Raw genomic sequence first — 18,987 nt, forward strand, 5'->3', positions numbered from 1 at the left:
GTGGAGCGAGGAGTTAAGGGAGAGCCTGGGGCCAGAGAGCTAGTGTGGGGCTGTTTCACAGATGACCCTGAAGGCTGGACCAACCCTGGGGCCCAGCAATACTTTGACCCAGCAATTCCACTACTAGGATTTTATCCTAAGTAAATAGTCAAGGATGTGAGTAAAAATTTAGCCAAAAATGTCTATAAATGCTTTTTTACAATGGTGCAAATTAGAAAAAAACCTAATGTCTAAAAATAGCAGATGGGCTAAGTAAATGATGATACATCTTTCAGTAAATACCAGGTCACCAATATTGTCAGGAATATGTTGTGACATGGAAAGATATTTAAAAGGTATTGTTTTGTTTTCAGAGGCATATTAGAAAACAGAACATATGGTATGATCCCATTGTAAAAAATAATCACACATAAATAGACGCATAGGAAAAGGAACTGGAACATGTTTTAAAATGTTGACAATATTATTTCTGGGTGATGAAAAAACATCTCTTTTCATTTTATTACTTATCTATATTTTCTCAGTTTTCTACAGTAATCATTTTGAAATGAGGGAAAAATAATTCTTAAAGGACTTTTTGTTTAAAATGGCATGTTAGGCACATTTTCTTTCCTCTGCTTCCCCTCCCTCCCAAGGTCCAATGAAAGGGTAGTAAAGGGGAAAAATGAATACAAGCCCATAAGCAAAGAGGATTGGGACAGGGAGTCTTAAGTAGATGAAAGGTTTCCGACAATGTCTGGAACACAGAAAATGCAGATAATGATAAAGAGTGAAAGGGAAGGAACAGAAAGCTTTGGAATGCTCCTCTAGAGGATTTGAATAAACTGCCCAAGGAAAACCAAGGCTGCTAGTGCGGATGTCTGCACCCCAAATGGAGCCCTCCTCAGAACCAGCCATTCTCACAAATGTGCTGCCGTCTACTTTCCCATGAAGAGGGAGCCCCATCAGGAAAACAGACCCACAGGCACTACAGCAGGGAATCCACGCCAGCAACCAAAGATTGCCAGCTGTGTGATGAAAACCAGGAACAAACACACAAACACATGCTTGATAAAAATAGAACAACCTGGGCTGGAAGAAACATAAAAATCAGGACACAGAAGAGAATTTTGAAGGGAACATTAATTAGTAGCTCCAGACACATCCAAGAAAATATTCTATCTATAAAGAAAGTTGCCATGAAAAACAAAAAATAATCCAAGAACAAGAAAGAACTTTTGAATATTAAAAACATGACCACTAAAATTAAAAATGTAATAAAGATCTAAAAGATACCGTTGAGTAAATATTCCAGAACTTAGAACAGAAAGATGAAGGGGTAGAAAATTTGAGCAAAGAATACAATAGAGGAGAAACCTTGGAGTTGCAACATCCAACTAATAGGAGATCCTGAAAAAGCAAACAGAGAAAACAAACAAATAAAATAACCAGATAAGTAATAGAAATAAATGTCTTCAAACTGAAGAAGACATGTCTTCAGGTTGACATATCCTATAAAGCAGACAATACAAAGAATCAAAAAAAAAAAAAAACCCACCAAAAAAACCCCCCCACACCTACATGCATCAGGAGAAATCCTAAATATTTTCAAAGATAAAAACTGAACACCTACAACAGAACAAAAATTAGAGTGATTGAGACTTCTCATCAGCAACACTGAATGACAGAAAACAATGGAGCACTGATTTTAAAATTCTGAGGAAAAATTAATTTGAAATTAGAATTTTAGCCAGATTAACAATTAAGTCAAAGTGAAGTTAAGCAAACAAGGGCTCAGAAAAGTTATCTCCACATACCGTTTCTGAGGAAGGTACAAAAGCATATACTCCAGCAAAATGAGGATATAAACCATAAAGGAGGAAAACATGAGATTCAGAAAACAATCGTGATAACACAGGACTGGAGTAAACTTCCAGAATAACAGCTGTACAACAGAGAGGACAGCAGGGATTGAAGCTGAAGGATAAAGACCCCAAGAGGGATGCCTCTTGATAAAAATTAAAGTCAACACAATGGATAATACAATGAACAAACTGAATGATTTTAAGAATGTTTACTATATATTTCGGCAATAAGAAAAAAAATGGTTATTGAAACTCCAGGAAAAGTAAACAAGAAAATCAAGGTCTAAATATAAAGTAAGTGTGACATTTTAAATAACCATTGAAATTTAAGAAAAATTAACCCTTTTGGCTGATATTAGGAACATTCTCCCCTAAGTGGCACAAGGACTGCATCATCATCACAGCAAAAGGAATGGAATTCTAGCAACTACTTTGCTCTTCCATGAACAATAGCTACATAGTCACAATAGTGTACATGTGAATTGTTTTTACCTCCTAAAATCTGACCTATAGACAAAGCACACAGGACATAACTATAGCTACAAAACAGAATGCAAATATTACCTAGCTTGGTGAAGTGAAAGGGAAGCTATAGCTAACCAATATTAGGAAGTGAAAAGAGGGAAGATGAGTAGAGGGAGGAGAAAGAACACTAATATTTTTGTTGTTACGCTGTGGAAAACAAAATGTAAGCCCCATGATTCTCACTCAGGACTGGCTTGAATGTTACAACCTTCAATTAGTTTAATAAGAAAAATTGAAAGAAGAACTAACCATTAAGTTTGTTAGGTAGATAAAGAAAAAGGTAGAAAATATTTATATACCAGTTACAATACATTTTAAGTTAACTCTATATTTGTTCTTGTCATCATAAAAGGGAGTTTCTAACTGTTTGCTAAGAAGAGCAAGGAAATTTCCAAAAATATTGAGCAGTTTTTCTTTGAAGTTATGAAGACTGTTGACTTGTAAGCTTAAGATAAAAATTTTTTTCAATAGATTTGAATGTATGTGTGTGAAACTGTTTGTTGTAAACTACAGTTTTCATGAAATTTTTGTCCACTCACCTGCTAATAGCCAACTTGTTATGGCTTCCCTGACATTGGTCTAAAATGCAAATATAAAAGGATTATACAGATTCCCTTAAACTTGGATATTCCCTTGAGATAACTAAAGTAATACATTAATCTTAAAACACAACAAAGAATCAATTTCCCACACCAACAATAAGGAGTGAAAGGATCTAGCCTAGAATTGATAAATTAAAATATAATAAAGTTATAAAGGTAACCAAAAAGAACTAAAAATTAAAATATAACTCAAAAATTGGGAATTGGATGGAGTAATATGTAAGTAAGCTAAACTCTCCTATTTCTTAGCATGGAATCGATTGATTATACCTGACTGATTAATCAAGGTACAGGTATAGGCAAATGGTTTGGTGATATACAGTTAACTCCCAAAATTCTAAAACTGATTAAAAGTGGTTGCCCCTATGGTGGGGAACTTAGAATGGTAAGGAGTGGGTGGGAGACTTGCTATATATCATAAGTATCCCTGTACTATTTTATTTTTTATCATGATCAGGACTTATTTGGATCAAAAAAGGCATGCCCAGGACGTGCCTTACTCTGATCAGCACTCCTGGGACCAGGTCCTGTTGCTGAGGCTCTGCTCAAGGGGTAGAACAATCTGGTGCCAAGGGCACCCCTGGCCAAATCTCCATGTTTACCTGACCCCTAAGCCCCACTAACTCTATCACTACCCCTTCTGGACCTCCCCAGTCTGACCCCCTGCCAACATTCCCGCCCGTCACCACGTTGACTGGAGCCTCACCTGCCTGCCCACATTGCCTCCCACTGCAAGGCCTCACTCTGCCCCCAAGCCCTGGCAGTTCATTCAGCTCTGTGAGATTACCTCCTGCTATTTATTCTTTGCCATGTCATTCTGTACACCTTCCTTCAGATGATTTACAAAAGTTAATAAATGAAGACCTATGCAAACTCCGCCGCTGTAATATACCCTTCTGTGTAGGAAAATGATTGATTAACCCTAATTGTTTCCTGCTTCCGAACAGGTTCTGTCTTCATAACAAATGCCCTGGTCTCCTCTGCCACAGTTCCTTACACAGTCAATGACCCAACCTTTGTAGGTCCTACTCCCTGGCCTGGTGTGGAGTTCGCTTTGATCCTGGTCAGTGGGAGGAGAGGGGGACCAGCACTGACACAGGCCACCCTCAGGAATGGGCCAGATCCAGGTAGCCTAGACAGTTGGCCTTTGAGAAAAGCCAGAAAGTAAGATAGTTGGTAGCACAGACATGAAACGCCAGAGACAAGGAAATGGAGGCAACTTGTACTCCAGACAGGAAACCGTGTGGGTGACGCTTGCGAGGGTAACTGGGTGATCTGTCATACGTTAGATTGGCTGGCACGCTGCAGCTGCTGCTTCCAGAACTTTGCCCTTGTTTGACTACACGATTCTTGAGCAGATTATCTCTAGTTCTGGTGAATTATAAATGTCTTGCTTGCCAGTTAGATCTAGAAAGAATTACTTTGATTTAGTATGTTTTGCCCAGGCTCGTCAAAGATTCTCAAGTTTGCTTTCTTTCTGCTTCTGGTGCAATTTAAAAATGTTATTGCTAATGTTAGAGCTAGATTTCGGGTGGGTGTCACAGAATGGATACGATTTCCCAGAGCATTAGTGTCCGGATGTTTTACAAACACAATATTACAGGTTTTTTTAAAAAGCTTAGCAAGGTTTTAACTGCCAGACTTACCAGTGCCTGTAATGTGCTAATTTCATTGTCCATCTCTAAGAAGACAAGTATAGCACAGTGTTTCCCAAAACTTATTTTGACAATTGAACAATTAAAAATAATTAAAAAAACACTATTCATTATTAGTGTTCCATGAAACACAGTTTGGGCAACACTGTCTGTTTTGTAATTACTATTTGACCTTTACACTTTTCTCAGCAGGGTCCTTAAAATTGTTTTCAATGGCTATCTAGGTACAGATCATCTTCTCCAACCTTTTATTTCCTCGGATGAGGAAACTGAGACCCAAAGAAGAAAAGTGACTCTGCCCTAGTGTTTGAGCTAATTGCCAGCAGAACCAGCACTAATCTGCAAGTTTCCTGATCTCAAGTCGGTGTTCTTTCCACTACATCATCTAGTCTCTGCATTTCATCCTAACACCCATGCTTTTCTTGGATTTCCTTTTTTAAAACAGAGTAATTGCATGATTAATTTGGAGTCACCGCCCCCACAAGAAGGCTGACCTGATCAGTTATAACCTGCACGATTATATTTATAACCGTCACCAGTTCCAAAGCATTCTTCTGTGCCTGATCCAGGACATTTCACCTCCTCGCAGATCTGACACTGCCAGTTCCAGGAAGCAGTTAACACTTCACCCCAAACCAGAGTTCTCCCTGTATCAGGGAGCAAGCTGTTAGCATCTGACAGGTAAACAGCTCTCTTCATATGGTTTAAGCCTTCTGACTTGGTCTTCTACCCTAGTTCGACGGCCTTTTAGCCTGTCTTGTCTCAGCTTTACCGTATAAGTAAGATGGTGTTGGGTTTACTTTACTAGTTAGGTTTATGAGGCTAAACCTCCAGCACCATCCACAGCCTCCTGGGCACGGACATTATGCCTATAGTTTGGATGGCTTGCACCAGGTAACAGGAGGCTTGGGCTTGGTGCCCTGGCTCTAATGCCTGGTCTGGTGACAGACAAGGATGGCCAGGAAAGGAACTGATCCATTGTACATCTCGGAAATAAGCTCTTGGTTAAAGTAACCAGTATAAATGTCAGGTAACCCCTTACCAACATTTGCAGATAGTGGTCATCTTTTTCTGCCTGCTCCCTTAGTCAACCAGGGCACAAAAAGCTTGCTGCCTATTATCACAATCCTACTTCTCACCGTTTTCTTTTCTTCTCTTTCTTTCTCTCTCTCTTTTTCTTTTTCTGTTCCTGAAAATGAAAATTAGTAAGGGGAAGGAAAAAGCCTAATATTTTTTCTTGGCTTTCTGGTTTCTGTTGGTAGTTCAATAAAGGACTATTTATTCCTTCTCAAGAAACTTCCAAGCTTTCTCCTGGGAGCGTTTCAATCCAAATCTGTGTCCTTAGAAACCTTTAATTTTCTCTTTCCACTTATAGCTTAATTGTTTCTCTGCTGCCTATTTTCTTTCTTTTTAAGTGCATACATTTGTTATTTTTCTTTTTAATTAAGGTAGAACATCCACCATGCACCAAATCTTATCAGTTGCCCCCCCCCCTTTTTTTTCCCAAATACTGTTTGGAGGCTGGTAGCTCTGAACCTTATCTGAAAACAGGCATAAGATTATTTACCTTTCAGGACTGTTGTAAAGTTAGAATGAACTAGCTTGGCACCTAGTAGGTGCTAAACAAATGTCCACTCAGGAAGGATGGGCTCCATTCCTCACTCACAAATCCCTTGGCTTCCTAAGGACTCTGGGAGCCCCTCTTCACCTTGCACCTGATTTCGAAACCCCACTCCTTCTCCACATGTGGCTTATTGGTTTGTTCGTTTAGTTCTTCTTGTAGGAACCTTTAATTCCTTCTTCACTCTATTCTTGGAGGCAGAATTTGTCAGTCCTCAGCCTAACAATGCCTTAGAGATTCTGCTGAGAGAGACAGTGTCAAATAATGGACATTCAAATGCCAGGAATCAAATAGATTTGTTGTCTTCTGGGTTGGAGGCAGCTCCAGACCTCTCTTCCAGCATCCTCCCCAAAGTACGTAGGAAGCAGTGGGGTTCACCACATACTGTCTGGTCACCTTGGGGAAATAACCTCTCTGTGTCTTTGTTTCCTCATTTTCAAAATGGATTAATAGTAGAACCCATGGCAGGATCCAGGTTCTATGGGGTCTAAAACTTTTCAACAATATAGAGTTATAAATACGAAATTAGGAGCAGGGCTTTAGAAGGAGCTCACAGAAGTGAGGGACAAGGGAGCCTGCATTTCATGAGCTTCATGGTAAACCTATGTTTGCCAGAACCAGTGGGGCTGTGGCGAGGTTTAAATGAAAGACTCTAAAGCAGTCAGCATAGCGCCCGACATAGTAGCGCAGTGCCTGGCATAGTATGCTATTGCATGATTTTGATAAAATTATAAATTAATTCTATATATAAAATTACAAAAATAAACATATATAATAAATGTAAAGCTTCCTTCTTTTCTCCTGTTCCTGTTCAGAATGTAGAGGGGTGAGCCCTGTCTTCAGATGTCCTTACTTGGGTCTCTCTTCTTTAAACTGGGGACCCCATTCTGGTGCAGCAAGTTTTTCTTTTCTCACCCACAAGACACACAACTTTGGAGACCTAGGGAATGCCTTGGGAGGGGAGGAATGTGGGAGGTAGGCTGAAGGCAGAGCCAGCACTGAGGCCCAGGGCTGAGGGTTCTGCATACAGCCCCCAATCCAGAAGGGCCTAGCAGAGTCCCAGAGCTTCCCAGGGTGTGCTCGTGTGTGAGCTGGGAAAGGGAATCAGGGCCAGGGAGGTCAAAGGATGTCCCAGAAATAACATGACTCTTGACCACGAAGGTGATGGGTAAAGGCTATTGGTTTCCCTGCTACATTTTTATGCTGGGTGTGGTCAACCACAAGAGGCTCTCATCCCTTCCAGGAAGAGTTTGAGATTTGGGGACAGGGGTTACATGATTTCACATACTGGTCTTATTCCCAGTAAATTTCCATTTTCTAGTTCCTCCATGTATTGTGGTCCCAGATCCCTGGAGTGGCTGCATGTATGTGTCTGTGTGTGGGGTGTGTGTGTATGCGGTGTGTGTGTGTGTGTAGTGTAGGGGGTGTGTGTGTATGTGGTGTGTGTGTGTGTATGTGGTGTGTGTGTGTATATGTGGTGTGTGTGTGTGTGTAGTGTAGGGGGTGTGTGTGTGTGTGTGTTGTGTGTGTGTGTGTGTGAAAACCCTGTAAGGAGAGATGTTTGTTTTTCAGGGAAACTTTGGTAGTGTAGCTTGAAGAAGGAAAGTACTTTTAAAAACAAAGCAAATACACAGTCTATCCAGGGCCCCAACCCCACCCTGCAGCCACTTCCACAGGGCGTGGTGGAGCAGCGAGGACAGAAGGACAGGACAGGGTTTGGAAATCCAGAGGAGCCACCAAAACCTAGTCTTCAGCTGCTCTTCCCAGAAAGTCTCCTGCCTTTGGGATAAAATCTCTGAAGTAACCTAAACAATATGTCTCTGGCTGGAGATGGGATGCAGGGGGGGCAGGGGGGAGGGCTAAAGTGTTTGTTCTTCCAAACTCTTCTCCCCTCCCCACAGCCTAGAGGTTCTCTTGTTCCAGAAGAGGATGGCGTTGGAGGGAGCCCCAGCCATGACTCACTCAGAGCTAATCCTTGGCAAATCCATCACCATGGAAACTGCCAATCATCCATGCTTTTCATAGCTTCACCGAACATCTGCCAGGGGAAAGCCAAGTGATACAAATTGTTCGCCCTGCCTACCATGTTTACACTGGGGCCCCTGGAAAACGGACAGAGGGCCAGGGGAGGCAATGCTCCGCAGCAGGACGGCGGCCCAGCTCAGCCACCAGTTAGCTGGGTGACCCTTAGCCACCCTTCATAAAGCGCTGCGTGCTCTTCCTTTACCAGGCGGTCAAAGAAAGGATCAGATCAGCGATTCTTCAGCTGGCTGGGCTGAGGGGGTAACAGGGACAGGGCAGCATATCCCCTAGGAGGGGCGGGGTGAAAGAAGCCTGTGCAGACAGTTAGGTCGGGATTAGAAGTTTATATTTGGAGTATTACAAAATAATATTTTCAGAATTTCAACCACAGAAAATAAAGCTTGACTAATATTCTTAGGTAGCAGTCTTCCTCAAAGAAAGGGCAGAGCTACTCCTCTCTGGTCCCGGGAGGCATCTCAGACTTTCCAGTGTACGTGAGGTTTTTAGTGCAATTATCAAAAACAAACGTGGAGGAAAAGGCGGGCAGTTGCTGGACAAGCTGATCTCAAATGTTAGTCCAGCTCACACTCTGGGCTACCGGGTGGCACCTTCGAATCTGAGGCTCTGCGAATTCCCTACTGAAGGGAGAAGCACTGTAGGGGAGGCTTGTCGCCCCCTGCCCTTCTCTCCCCTCTTACTAAGAGGCAGGGCTTGGACAGGCAAACAAAGGAAGCCACGGGACAGTGTGGAGAGGGCCCAGCGAGTCACATTACTGAGGCGGCTCCTGGGGGTGCCTGAGAAGAACACCCTCTGGAGGGTTGCCAGCCAAGGAGCCCAAGCCCTGCCTCAGGTGTAAGTGCTAACCTGGCATCTGCCCCAGGGGTTCTTGACTTGGCTTCAGGGCTCACAGTCAGGCCCAAGGAAACGCCCAGGTGGGAAGCCCCTTGAATGCGGGCTCCAAGTGGGTCAGGAGACAGGAGAACAGGGAGGGGGAGCTGAATATACTTTCAGATGTTAACTTCTTTTTTAAATTGCCTTTATTCTGTTTCCCCCTTTCCCTTTCTTTCTATTCAAAAGGAAGCTGCCCTGGCTGGCATTGCTCAGTGGTTAGAGAATCGGCCCGCACACCAAAGGGTCAAGGGTTCGATTCCCAGTCAAGGGCACATACCTGGGTTGCAGGTTTGATCCCTGGCGCCAGATGGGACTTGTGCTGGAGGCAACCAATCGATGTGTTTCTCTCATCGATGTCTCTCTCTCTCTTTCTCTCTCTCTTTCTCTCTCTCTGTCTCTCTCTCCCTCCCCATCTCCCTTCCACTCTCTCTGAAAATCAATGGAAAAAATATCCTTGGGTTAGAATTAACAAAATAATAATAATAAAAGGAAGTTAACCTATCAATTGACTCTTGAACAATGCCAACCCCCCATGCAGTAAAAAATCCACATATAACTTCTGACTCCCCCAAAACTTAACTACTATTAGCCTACTATTGACCAGAAGCTTAAATGGTAACATAAAAAGTCAATATTTTGTATGTCATATGTACCTATACTGTCTTCTTACAAAAAAGAGAGCTAGAGAAAAGAAAATGTTATTAAGAAAATCATAAGGAAAATACATTTACAGTACTATATGCATTTATTGGGGAAAAAAAAAAAATCTGCATATAAGTGGACCCAAAAAGTTCAAACACATGTTGTTCAAGGGTCAACTATATTTTATTGTCTTGGGGGTGCTATGTGGCAGGGAAGAAGTAGAACTTGCTTTGGGCTCTGTTTCTCAAAATCCCAGGCCCTTAGGAAATTTTAGAAGATAGAGAAACAGCAGAATGGCTGGGAAAAACAGAGTTTGCAGAGCCCAGTGCAGATAAAAAGACAGCATCCCTGCTTCAAAAATTATTAAGAATTTTATCAAGAGGAAAGCATTAAACCATTATGGGGCCCCCTGAGCTTGGGGCACAGTGTGAATGCACAGGCTCATACCCACGAAACTGGCCCTGGACAGGGTGTCTCCAGTATAAAACAGAAGGCTTCCCCTGGAGCTGGGGCCAGGGAGAGAAAAACCCACAGGATCTGGAGCAATGAGGACCTAGGGCCCACTCCCTGGCAGCAAGACCTCAGTAAGGAAGGTCTGGGAAATGCAAAGACTCTAAGCATGGGGTTGCCAGGCTTAGCAGATTTCTAGTCCCCCAAAGTGGCTCAGAAGCAGCAAAGAGCACATACCTGAAGGGATGTGCAGACTGGAAAATGGGAGGGCCTGGCTCTGTGTACAGATAATGGATAGCCAGAGCCCCCCTAACATGCCTTGGTACTTGGTAAGACCCTAAGACCCTGGAACAGAATGGCATGGCAAGACGGAGGCATGACCAGTGACTGACATCAGTTTTCAGTCATCCTGGAAGAATAAAGGCTTAGAGTCAGAAGTTGACTCTCTTCAATTCCTAAAAATGAAAGAGATACACTATTTCTGGTACACCTGGATTTGAGGACCAAGATTCTACCTGCCAGTACTGAGGTCCAGCTCCGGGCTCATGCTTATGGCCTAGCCTCAAGAGGCAACAGGTAAGCAGCTACTGCAATGATCCAGGTGAAAGATGAAGCTTGGGTGAGAGTGGTCAGGTGGTCCAGATGGATAGAGTAGGTGGTAAAGGAAGTATCATGAATTATTCCCCACTGCTGGTATGAGCAATTCACTGGCTGGAGGTGCCATTTCCTGAGATCAGGAGTGGAGGAGAACCAGCTGGGGGAAAGGTGGGGTGGGTTTGGTTCTGAACATGCTGGGTTTGAGATACTCAAGAGAAGATGTCATGTGGGCAACTGAAACTATGATGTGAAGCTTAGAGAGCCTGGGCTGAAGGTACAAATTGGGGAGTCATTAGCTCTATGGGTGGTCACTGAACAATGGGCCTAGATGAGATTCCAAGGCAAACAGCAAAGAAAGGAGAGAAGGGGGCCCAGGCATAACCTAAAGAACCCCAACGCTTAATGGGCAGGCAGAGGAGGGTGCACCTATAAAGGCAAGTCAGAGGGTTAGGAGGGAGATAAAAAGGGTGGTGCGTCATAAAAAGCAAGAGAAAAGGAGGAGTAGGTAGAATGCTCCTGAGAGGTCAGGCACATAGACAAATTGAATGCCCACAAACTGAGTCATGTCAAAATGATGACTTTGAAAGGAATCACTTCACTGGAGAGAGGGTCTTGAAATTATAAAAAGAGAGAACAGAGGAGTGAACAGAAAACAGGAACATGGGATGGGGTTCAGGGCAGGGTTACAGACAAAGCTCTGTGTTTGGCTGTAAAGAAGAAAGAAAAGGGGCCATTGCTAGAGGGGAAAAACTGAGGGACTGTGGAAGGGTAATTAAAGTTGTTTTTATTTTTATTTTTTTCATTTTAACAGCTTTACCGAGGAATGACTAACATAAGCTGCACATGTTCAAAGAGTAACAATCTGAAAAGTTTTGACAGGTGAATAGACCTGTAAAACCATCACTATAGTCAAGAATGTGTTTTTCATTGCCCCAAATTTTCTTGTTCACCCCTCTTGCTTCCCTCACCCCCATTTCCAGGCATTCACTGGTTTGCTTTCTGCTACTATAGTTTGCAATTTCTAGAATCTTTTATAAATGGAGTTTTTACAATTGTATCTTTTTAAAAAGGCACCCTTTCTTGTCTGACTTCATTCACTCAGCATAATTATTCTGAGATTTGTCTATAGTGTTGCATGTATCAATAGTTCATGTCTTTTTATTGATGAGCAGTTTATATTGTACGGCAACACCATCGCTTATTTACCCATTCATCTGTTGATGAATATGCGAGCTGCTTCCAGTTTGGGACTCCTACCAATCAAGCCGCTTTGAACTTTCACGTACAAGTCTATGGACATGTGCTTTCATCTTCTGCAGGAGACCACCAGGAGGGGAATGGCTGGGTGTGCGTTTAATTTTTAAGAGACCACCAAACTTTTCCAAAAGCATGTGAGAATCCCAGTTTCTCCACATCCCTGCCAACACCTGGTGTAGACAGGTTTTTAAATGTTTGACATTTTAGTAGCTCCCCCTCCTCTTTCTACCCCTGTCCTATTTGGGGAGGGGGTGATGGGTAAGGAAATGGCCACACATAGGAAGGCACAGGGAGAAGGTGAGGAGGATAGGAGAAAAGATCAGCCACCCTCCAGGGCACCAACACAGCCTCATCAAGGGTGAAATGCGCGTCTGAGTCTGTGCCCTGGGGACAAGCCCAGTCCCCAGCAAACAGTTATTTCCTATGGATCATTTGATCAGCATATTAGTTTACTGCTTCCAGTCCAGGCCCCCAGCATGATCCTGCTCAGCCCTAAGAGAAGCTTGTCAGCTCTATTGACTTGGCCCAGAGGTGTCAATGTGTAAGCAAAGGGGTTAAGGAAGATTAAATCACGTTGGGCGCCTTCAGGGATTACGAAGGAGTAAATGTTACCCGTCAGTCAAGGCTAACATATCTCTACAGTCAGATATACATCCTAAGAGCATGTGAAGGTCAGTTATGACTCTGAGTTTTAGGAACCAAGTATTTATACCCCCAACGTGAGCATGAGAAAGAGTCCAAATTACAATACCTGTAGCTGCTGGGAAGAACACCCCAAAGACAGTGAAAAAAGACTCCCCGGGGCTGTAATCTGGCAGAGTGTTGTTGTGCAGCAGTTCCGGTGAATATCCGATAAAACCATGATCTGAAATACACACAGGGGAGCAACGTGAGCCAAGCGACAGGGTATAGCACAGGCGTCCCAGGGTTACAGTCCTCTCTTCTGGAGCGAGAGAAGGTGGGACAGAATCATCTTCCTTCCTTGACTTTTGTGTGTCTGCACCTGTAGACACAGCAATCACCTCTGGGAATGGGAGCATTTTCGGTTTCTTGCTTCTAGACTTTGGTATAGCTGAACTCTTTCAATGAGCATGTATTTGTGTTTGCTTTTAATTTACAAAATTAAGTGACCCCTCTGCTTGGAAATGTTTCCATGGATCCCCATTAGCTACAGAATGAAGTCCAAATTCCTTAGGATGAATGTCAAAGCCCTCCACAGCCTGGCAACACCTCACCATTTCTGATTCACCCTTTGCCTTTCCCTCTCCCCAGCAGTCCCACAGATACCAGGAATGCCCATCCCGGTGCCCCCACCTCCCAGACCCTCCTCCCACAGCTCTGAGCATCAATATCGTGCCCACTCATGTAAAGCCCATATCAAAGGTTGCTCCCTTTGGGCTTTACATGAGCTCCCTAATCAGAATCAATTCCTCCTTCCGGGTGCAGATGGCACCATGATCAGCCATATTAGGTCTTTCCCCAACTAGACTCCTTGGGGCAAGAAGTCCAGTCTTACAAATCTCCGTCCCCTGGAGTCAAGCACTGCACCTGGGACACAGCAGATAGGTTGTGAATATGGGTCACACTGAAAAGAATCTTTCCCCCAGATCTCAGCTCAGGGCACGTCCCACATTCACACTTTCAGTGTGACTTGTTCACAGACTCCTTTACAGAGGGGACATCTCAGATCTGATTTCTTCAATGCATTTTCAACATTCTGTACATTGACTTGAATGAAATTTTTCAAGTGGCTTTAATCCTGCAGGCACTTTGCTTCTTTGTCAAAGGAAGCCAGGTTGAACAGCATCCATGGACATGCTAGGGGGCTGTGAAATTTCAAGAGACGAGTTCAGCATTCTTGGGCTCAGGAATAAGCGGGCTCTCCAGCTGCACTTCTGAAGCTCATCTCTAAGAATGAGTTGGTTTGTTCCTGTTAACTACAGTCCAAGAGAAGCCCATCCTGCCCCTTCTCCCCCCACCCCTGCAATCACGGTGGATGGGCACTGGGCCGTCACTCCATAGCCGACCCCTAGGGTGGGGTGGCAGAATCTCCTCCTGCCTGTCCTCCACCTGCCTCAGGGCTTAACCTCACCCTGAACATCCACTGGAGAAAGAGCCCCTGCTCTCCGATGAGTCCAGTGAGATCTCCAGAGCTTCCCACAGCTTCCAAGATTCATAACTTCATAGGAAAAATATTTTCCAAAAAAATAAAAAATAAAATGAAAGCGCAGTGAAGCACAAGAGACCCTTGGGAGCTGGGTCGGGACTTAAAATGATTGTCGACAGCTTTCTTTTCTGAACACGGAATCTGTCCTGGGGGACATTCAATCCCAGGAACTGTGCAACGTTTCTGAATGGTTTGGCATTGTCACAGCCAGTCCTCCCCACGTTAACAAAAAAGCGACAATAGCTAAGTTAACTGCAGTTTATCCGCTGGCTGACCCCGTGGCTAGCCTTTCTGAGGAGAAAACCCGTCCAGCCTGCCTTGGAACGGAGCTCAGCCAAGCTGGAAGGATGCTCAGGTCTGAAAGCACATCTGAGCGCAGGCTGAGTGCACCAGGCAGGCCAGCGTGTGGGACATAAATACTTCATCAGGCTCCGTGGGGCTCCGTCCCCTAAGGGGGCCCTGACATGGGCAGGTATTTGGTCACCAGGCCTGTAAGCCTGAAGGGTCAAAGTGATTTCAGGCCCCATAGATGAGTCACTGGGAAGCCCTTCCTCTGCCTCCATCCCACCAACACAACCACAGATGAGAGGATGAGTCACTTGGCTCCCACGGGGGGCTGGGAGGAGCCTGCCTCAGCCCCCTTCTCTCCGGGGGCAGAGGGAAATGCAGCCCTCACGCATTCACAGGCACACTCACACCGACCCTGCTGACCCAGCCTCTCCTCCAAGGCCAGTCTGAACTGCTCTCAAGGGAATAACCTTGACTTTGAAAAGAACTTTATGGACCAAGCTGCTTGACAATGCTTTATTTATTATAATGTAAAATGGGTCTAAATGTCTAACTATGGGGGCTGAAATATTTCAAACTCTTATAAAGGGTTTTTAGTAATATAGAAAAGTATCCATGCTGTATATATGTTAAGTAAGAAAACTGGATACCGTTTATAGCATAAATACCCCCAAAACTTTCAATTTGTACATGGACAAGGAAAGACTAGAAGCAAACATACCAAACGCAATTAGGGGCAGTTTCTTTGTCTTTCCTTTTATGTTTACGCGTTTTCCACATTGTCTTTAATGAGCATAATCAACTTGCCATCAAAATATAATATCTTTTAGAAAAACAAACAAAACATCCCATAATTGAAAGCTCACTTTCTCCAGTTTATCTATAAACAAATATCTTTTTTTTCCATCTCTACTCCCCCTGCTTCTCAAAGTGATTTCAGTGGTTTATGAGAAAAACGTAAGTAAAACAGGGTGAATAAAGTAAGGATCAAAAAAAGGAAAAAAAAACAAAAAAACGAGCGAGTGAGAGAGAGAAAGCACACCCCAGCCCCCAGCCACACCTGCAGAACACAGCCTGAGGTCTCTGAACCGGGCTCTGAGGTCAGATCCTGCCCTCATCTCCCTCAAACCAGAATTCAAGGCCAGAGAGCATTTTATGACTTTCTGACCAAGTTCACTCAAGCAGGGACAGACCCCATGGCCTGCCATTCACATGCGCCACTTTCCAATGGATGAGAAGGGGCCCCAGAGGCTTACATGGCGGACTTGCCTTATTTCCTAGGCCCTTGTGATTTCTACCCCACAACCTCTGTACCACACCTCAGGTCCCCAGTCCTGAGCCAGCCCCCACATAGGCTTGAGCTGACCGGCCCTCACACCACCTCCTGGGACCCCAGTCTCTCTCCCACACTCCGAGCCGGGTGGCCCACCTGGACCTTGAGCTTATGCAGAGCGGGCACCAGGGCAGGCACAGATGTCTCTGCCTGGCTTGCAGTTGCTGGCTGAGGCTTGGGGTATGGTTAGCTGGCCTGAGCAGACACCTGCTGCCATGATCTCTTTTTGTTGTTGTTGTTGTTGTTAACCCTCACCCAAGGATATTCCTTCCATTGATTTTTAGAGAGAGTGAAAGGGGAGATTTTTTTTAGAGGAGGAAAAGGGGGTGGGGGAAGAGAGGGAGAGAGAGGGAGAGATGTGAGAGACACACATTGATTGGTTGCCTCTTGTGCATGCCCCAACCAGGGTAGGGGGTTGAACCTGCAACCCAGGTATGTGCCCTTAACCAGAAATCAAACCCATGACCCTTTGGTCCAAGGGCCAATGCTCCAACCATTGAGCCACACTGGCCAGGGCCATGACCTCTTACACTGGAGTCCTGAGAATAATGATGAGTAGCCGCTCACTGAGCACCTTGAACATGCCAGCCACTGGGTATTAAGCTCTCTACAAAGTCATCATTGATCTTCGCAACTATCCTGCAAGCTCCGAGGTGAGGAAACCAGGCTCAGGGAGGTGCAGAATCTTGTCCAAGGTCATGCAGCCAGACCTGCCTGTGTTACGGCCGCTGCATCTGCTCCAGGAGGCCCTGAGCCGGCTCTGGCACTGCCCTTCCTCACAGAGAGATGTGAGCAGCACAGGTTTCCATCAGCCTCTTGAGATACTCCCCCGAGATTACAGCATCCGGCTCTCCATCTGAGGGGCAGATGGGGGGCCCACCTGGGGAACGGCACCAGCTGAGGGGTGTGCGTAGCTGGGGCTTGCACAGCTGGCAGGAGGCAGAGCCCAGCCTGGACTCCAGGTCTGCCTGAATTCAGTTTTCCATCAACCATACCATTTCTTTGTCATTCATCCCAGAGTTGTTTCTCGAGGTTTTCTAAAAATTGTTCCTTTGCCTTTCAGCTCCTCTTCCGGTAAAACAGGGGAGTTGGGCTGGGGTCCTCTCAGCAACTACCAAATCTGAAAGGCCTGGGATGCCCAGTGCCAGAAACTGCTGTGTATGAATGTATATGGCTTTGACCTGACCAGCTGTTTCTATAGCCACAGAAAAAAATACTTTGGTTCCATTTGAGCTATGTGCTTTCAGAAAGAACAAATCACAACAAAACTCAGGCAAGACCTGGCAAAGGGAGGACACTTGGGGGTCTGTCTGCAGAAAGGCTGGGCCTTTCCCCTCAGAATTCGTGTAACACAGCTTCTTGGGATGCCATCACTGAACTGTGGCTCTTCAGGTCCACTGTCTGCTCAGAGGGGTGCTCATGGGATCCCACCTTGCCTTGGCCAAAGATGGTCAGCCTTGGTCACAAGCAGTGACAAAGCACATGTCCCTCAGTGCTGGGCTGGGCCCCAAACCCTCTGGTAAGGTGGCTGCTAGGAAGCTCTCCGTGGCACCTGTGGTTCCCCCACCCCTGCGGTCCCTGCCTCTGGGGTCTACTGAAATTAGAAGAGACAGTCCGGAAGTCATCGGCCCCCACATGTGGATGTCAGATTGCGACCACTGACTAATTTAGAAATCAAGATTTCTAAAAATGACTGGCACTCCAGCCACCACCCCGCTGTGAGCTGCGGGCTCCAGGAGGGCAGGGGGGCTTCCGGCACTGGCTTTCTTCTTGGCTCCCATCCCCAACCCCTTGACCAGCAAGATAGCCCTTTCCTGGGAATGGACAATAAAAGAGGCTGGTCCAACCAGGAATAGAAAGAGTGGAGGAAGGGCCAGAGAAAGAGGAAGGCAGGGAGGGGCCCACCGCCCAGACCCAAAGGGCAGGCTGGGCCTGGGAGATCACAGGAAGAGCAACTCCACAAGGGAAAGGAAAGGAGAGGCTGAGGTTCTGGGAAGGGACACACATCCCAGACAACACCTTGGGTGGGGGAGGGGAGGGGCTCTGGCAGGGCAAGAGAAGGCCACCAAGAGCAAGTTGAGGATCCCAAAGGAAGAGGAAGTACAGTAGGTGTGCCCTGAGGAAAACACACAATGGGTGCCTTTTCCAAAGCTCAAGCATTATGCTGTAGACACAACTCCTCCTAAGGCCCAACTCCATGGTGGAGCTGGACTGGAACCCAGGAGGGACTGCCCAGCGTCCTTTATACCTGGACTGCTCTGGGGCATGGCCTCATGAGGGCAGAGATCTGCATCTTGGGGGAAGGGGCAATGAGTCTGCAATGACAGCCTGACAAAGAGAGGTCAGTGAAGGAGAAAGGGAGTGTCCAGGGTCCCATCCTGCCACTGAGTGCCCACAGAGCTCCTGCCCAAGCAGCCCCCACACGCACATGCACTTACGTAGATACCACCCCACCCCAGATGGTCTGAGGTGGATGGAGAAGGGCAGCTAACCCAGCATGCCCCCGGCACCGGGGCTGGTCACTGGGGTTTCTCCTCCTCTGGGCTTTGGTATTAGCTCCTGGAAGCTGCAGGGAGTGAGGCAGCCACAGGTCAGAGGAGGAAGGATGCATCCAAATGTGTAGGTTTGGGAGGAGTCCCAGCTATTCTCCTCCTTTGTGTGGGGAATGAGGGCCCCAAAGATCTCTGGGGAGGGAGGGGGGAACTATGACAAGACCAAGAGTCAGGACACCTGGGTTCCGCCTGGATTCCCCCCGCAGACTCACTGTGGGACTGTAGGTGAGCACTTCCCCCTGTGAAATGCAAATTCTGCCCCTCAGTCTGGAATGGGCCCAAGATCCTGCATTCCTAATGAGCACCCAGGTGATGGAGAGCAGCAGGAGAGTAGCGTACTAGCTGGTTTTTCATAACCCTGCTCATCCTGAAAGTTGCCAAACCAGAAGCCCATTCTCAACAATCAGGATACACCGTCCAAACACACTACTGATTTCCAATGGCAGATGTAAAATCCCAAATTAGCTTCAGACATGTCAGCGCCACCCCCTACCTCCTGGACACTCCTTCCCTTTCTCTGTGGCTATTGATACACCACACA

At 45.6% G+C, this 18,987-nt stretch overlaps 1 protein-coding gene across 1 annotated transcript in view; it reads right to left on the reverse strand.

Moving 5' to 3' along the window:
* SLC12A8 (solute carrier family 12 member 8) overlaps positions 1 to 18,987 on the reverse strand; it is a 110,769-nt gene that overhangs the window by 34,350 nt on the left and 57,432 nt on the right. Inside the window, exon 5 of the mRNA XM_016200159.2 lies at positions 12,858 to 12,971. Within this exon, the coding sequence (XP_016055645.2) occupies positions 12,858 to 12,971 (114 nt within the window). The remainder of the gene's footprint in view (positions 1 to 12,857; positions 12,972 to 18,987) is intronic.

The sequence above is a fragment of the Miniopterus natalensis genome, chromosome 6 (assembly GCF_054644295.1).
Source record: "Miniopterus natalensis isolate mMinNat1 chromosome 6, mMinNat1.hap1, whole genome shotgun sequence".
NCBI classification, from domain to species: Eukaryota; Metazoa; Chordata; class Mammalia; order Chiroptera; family Miniopteridae; genus Miniopterus; species Miniopterus natalensis.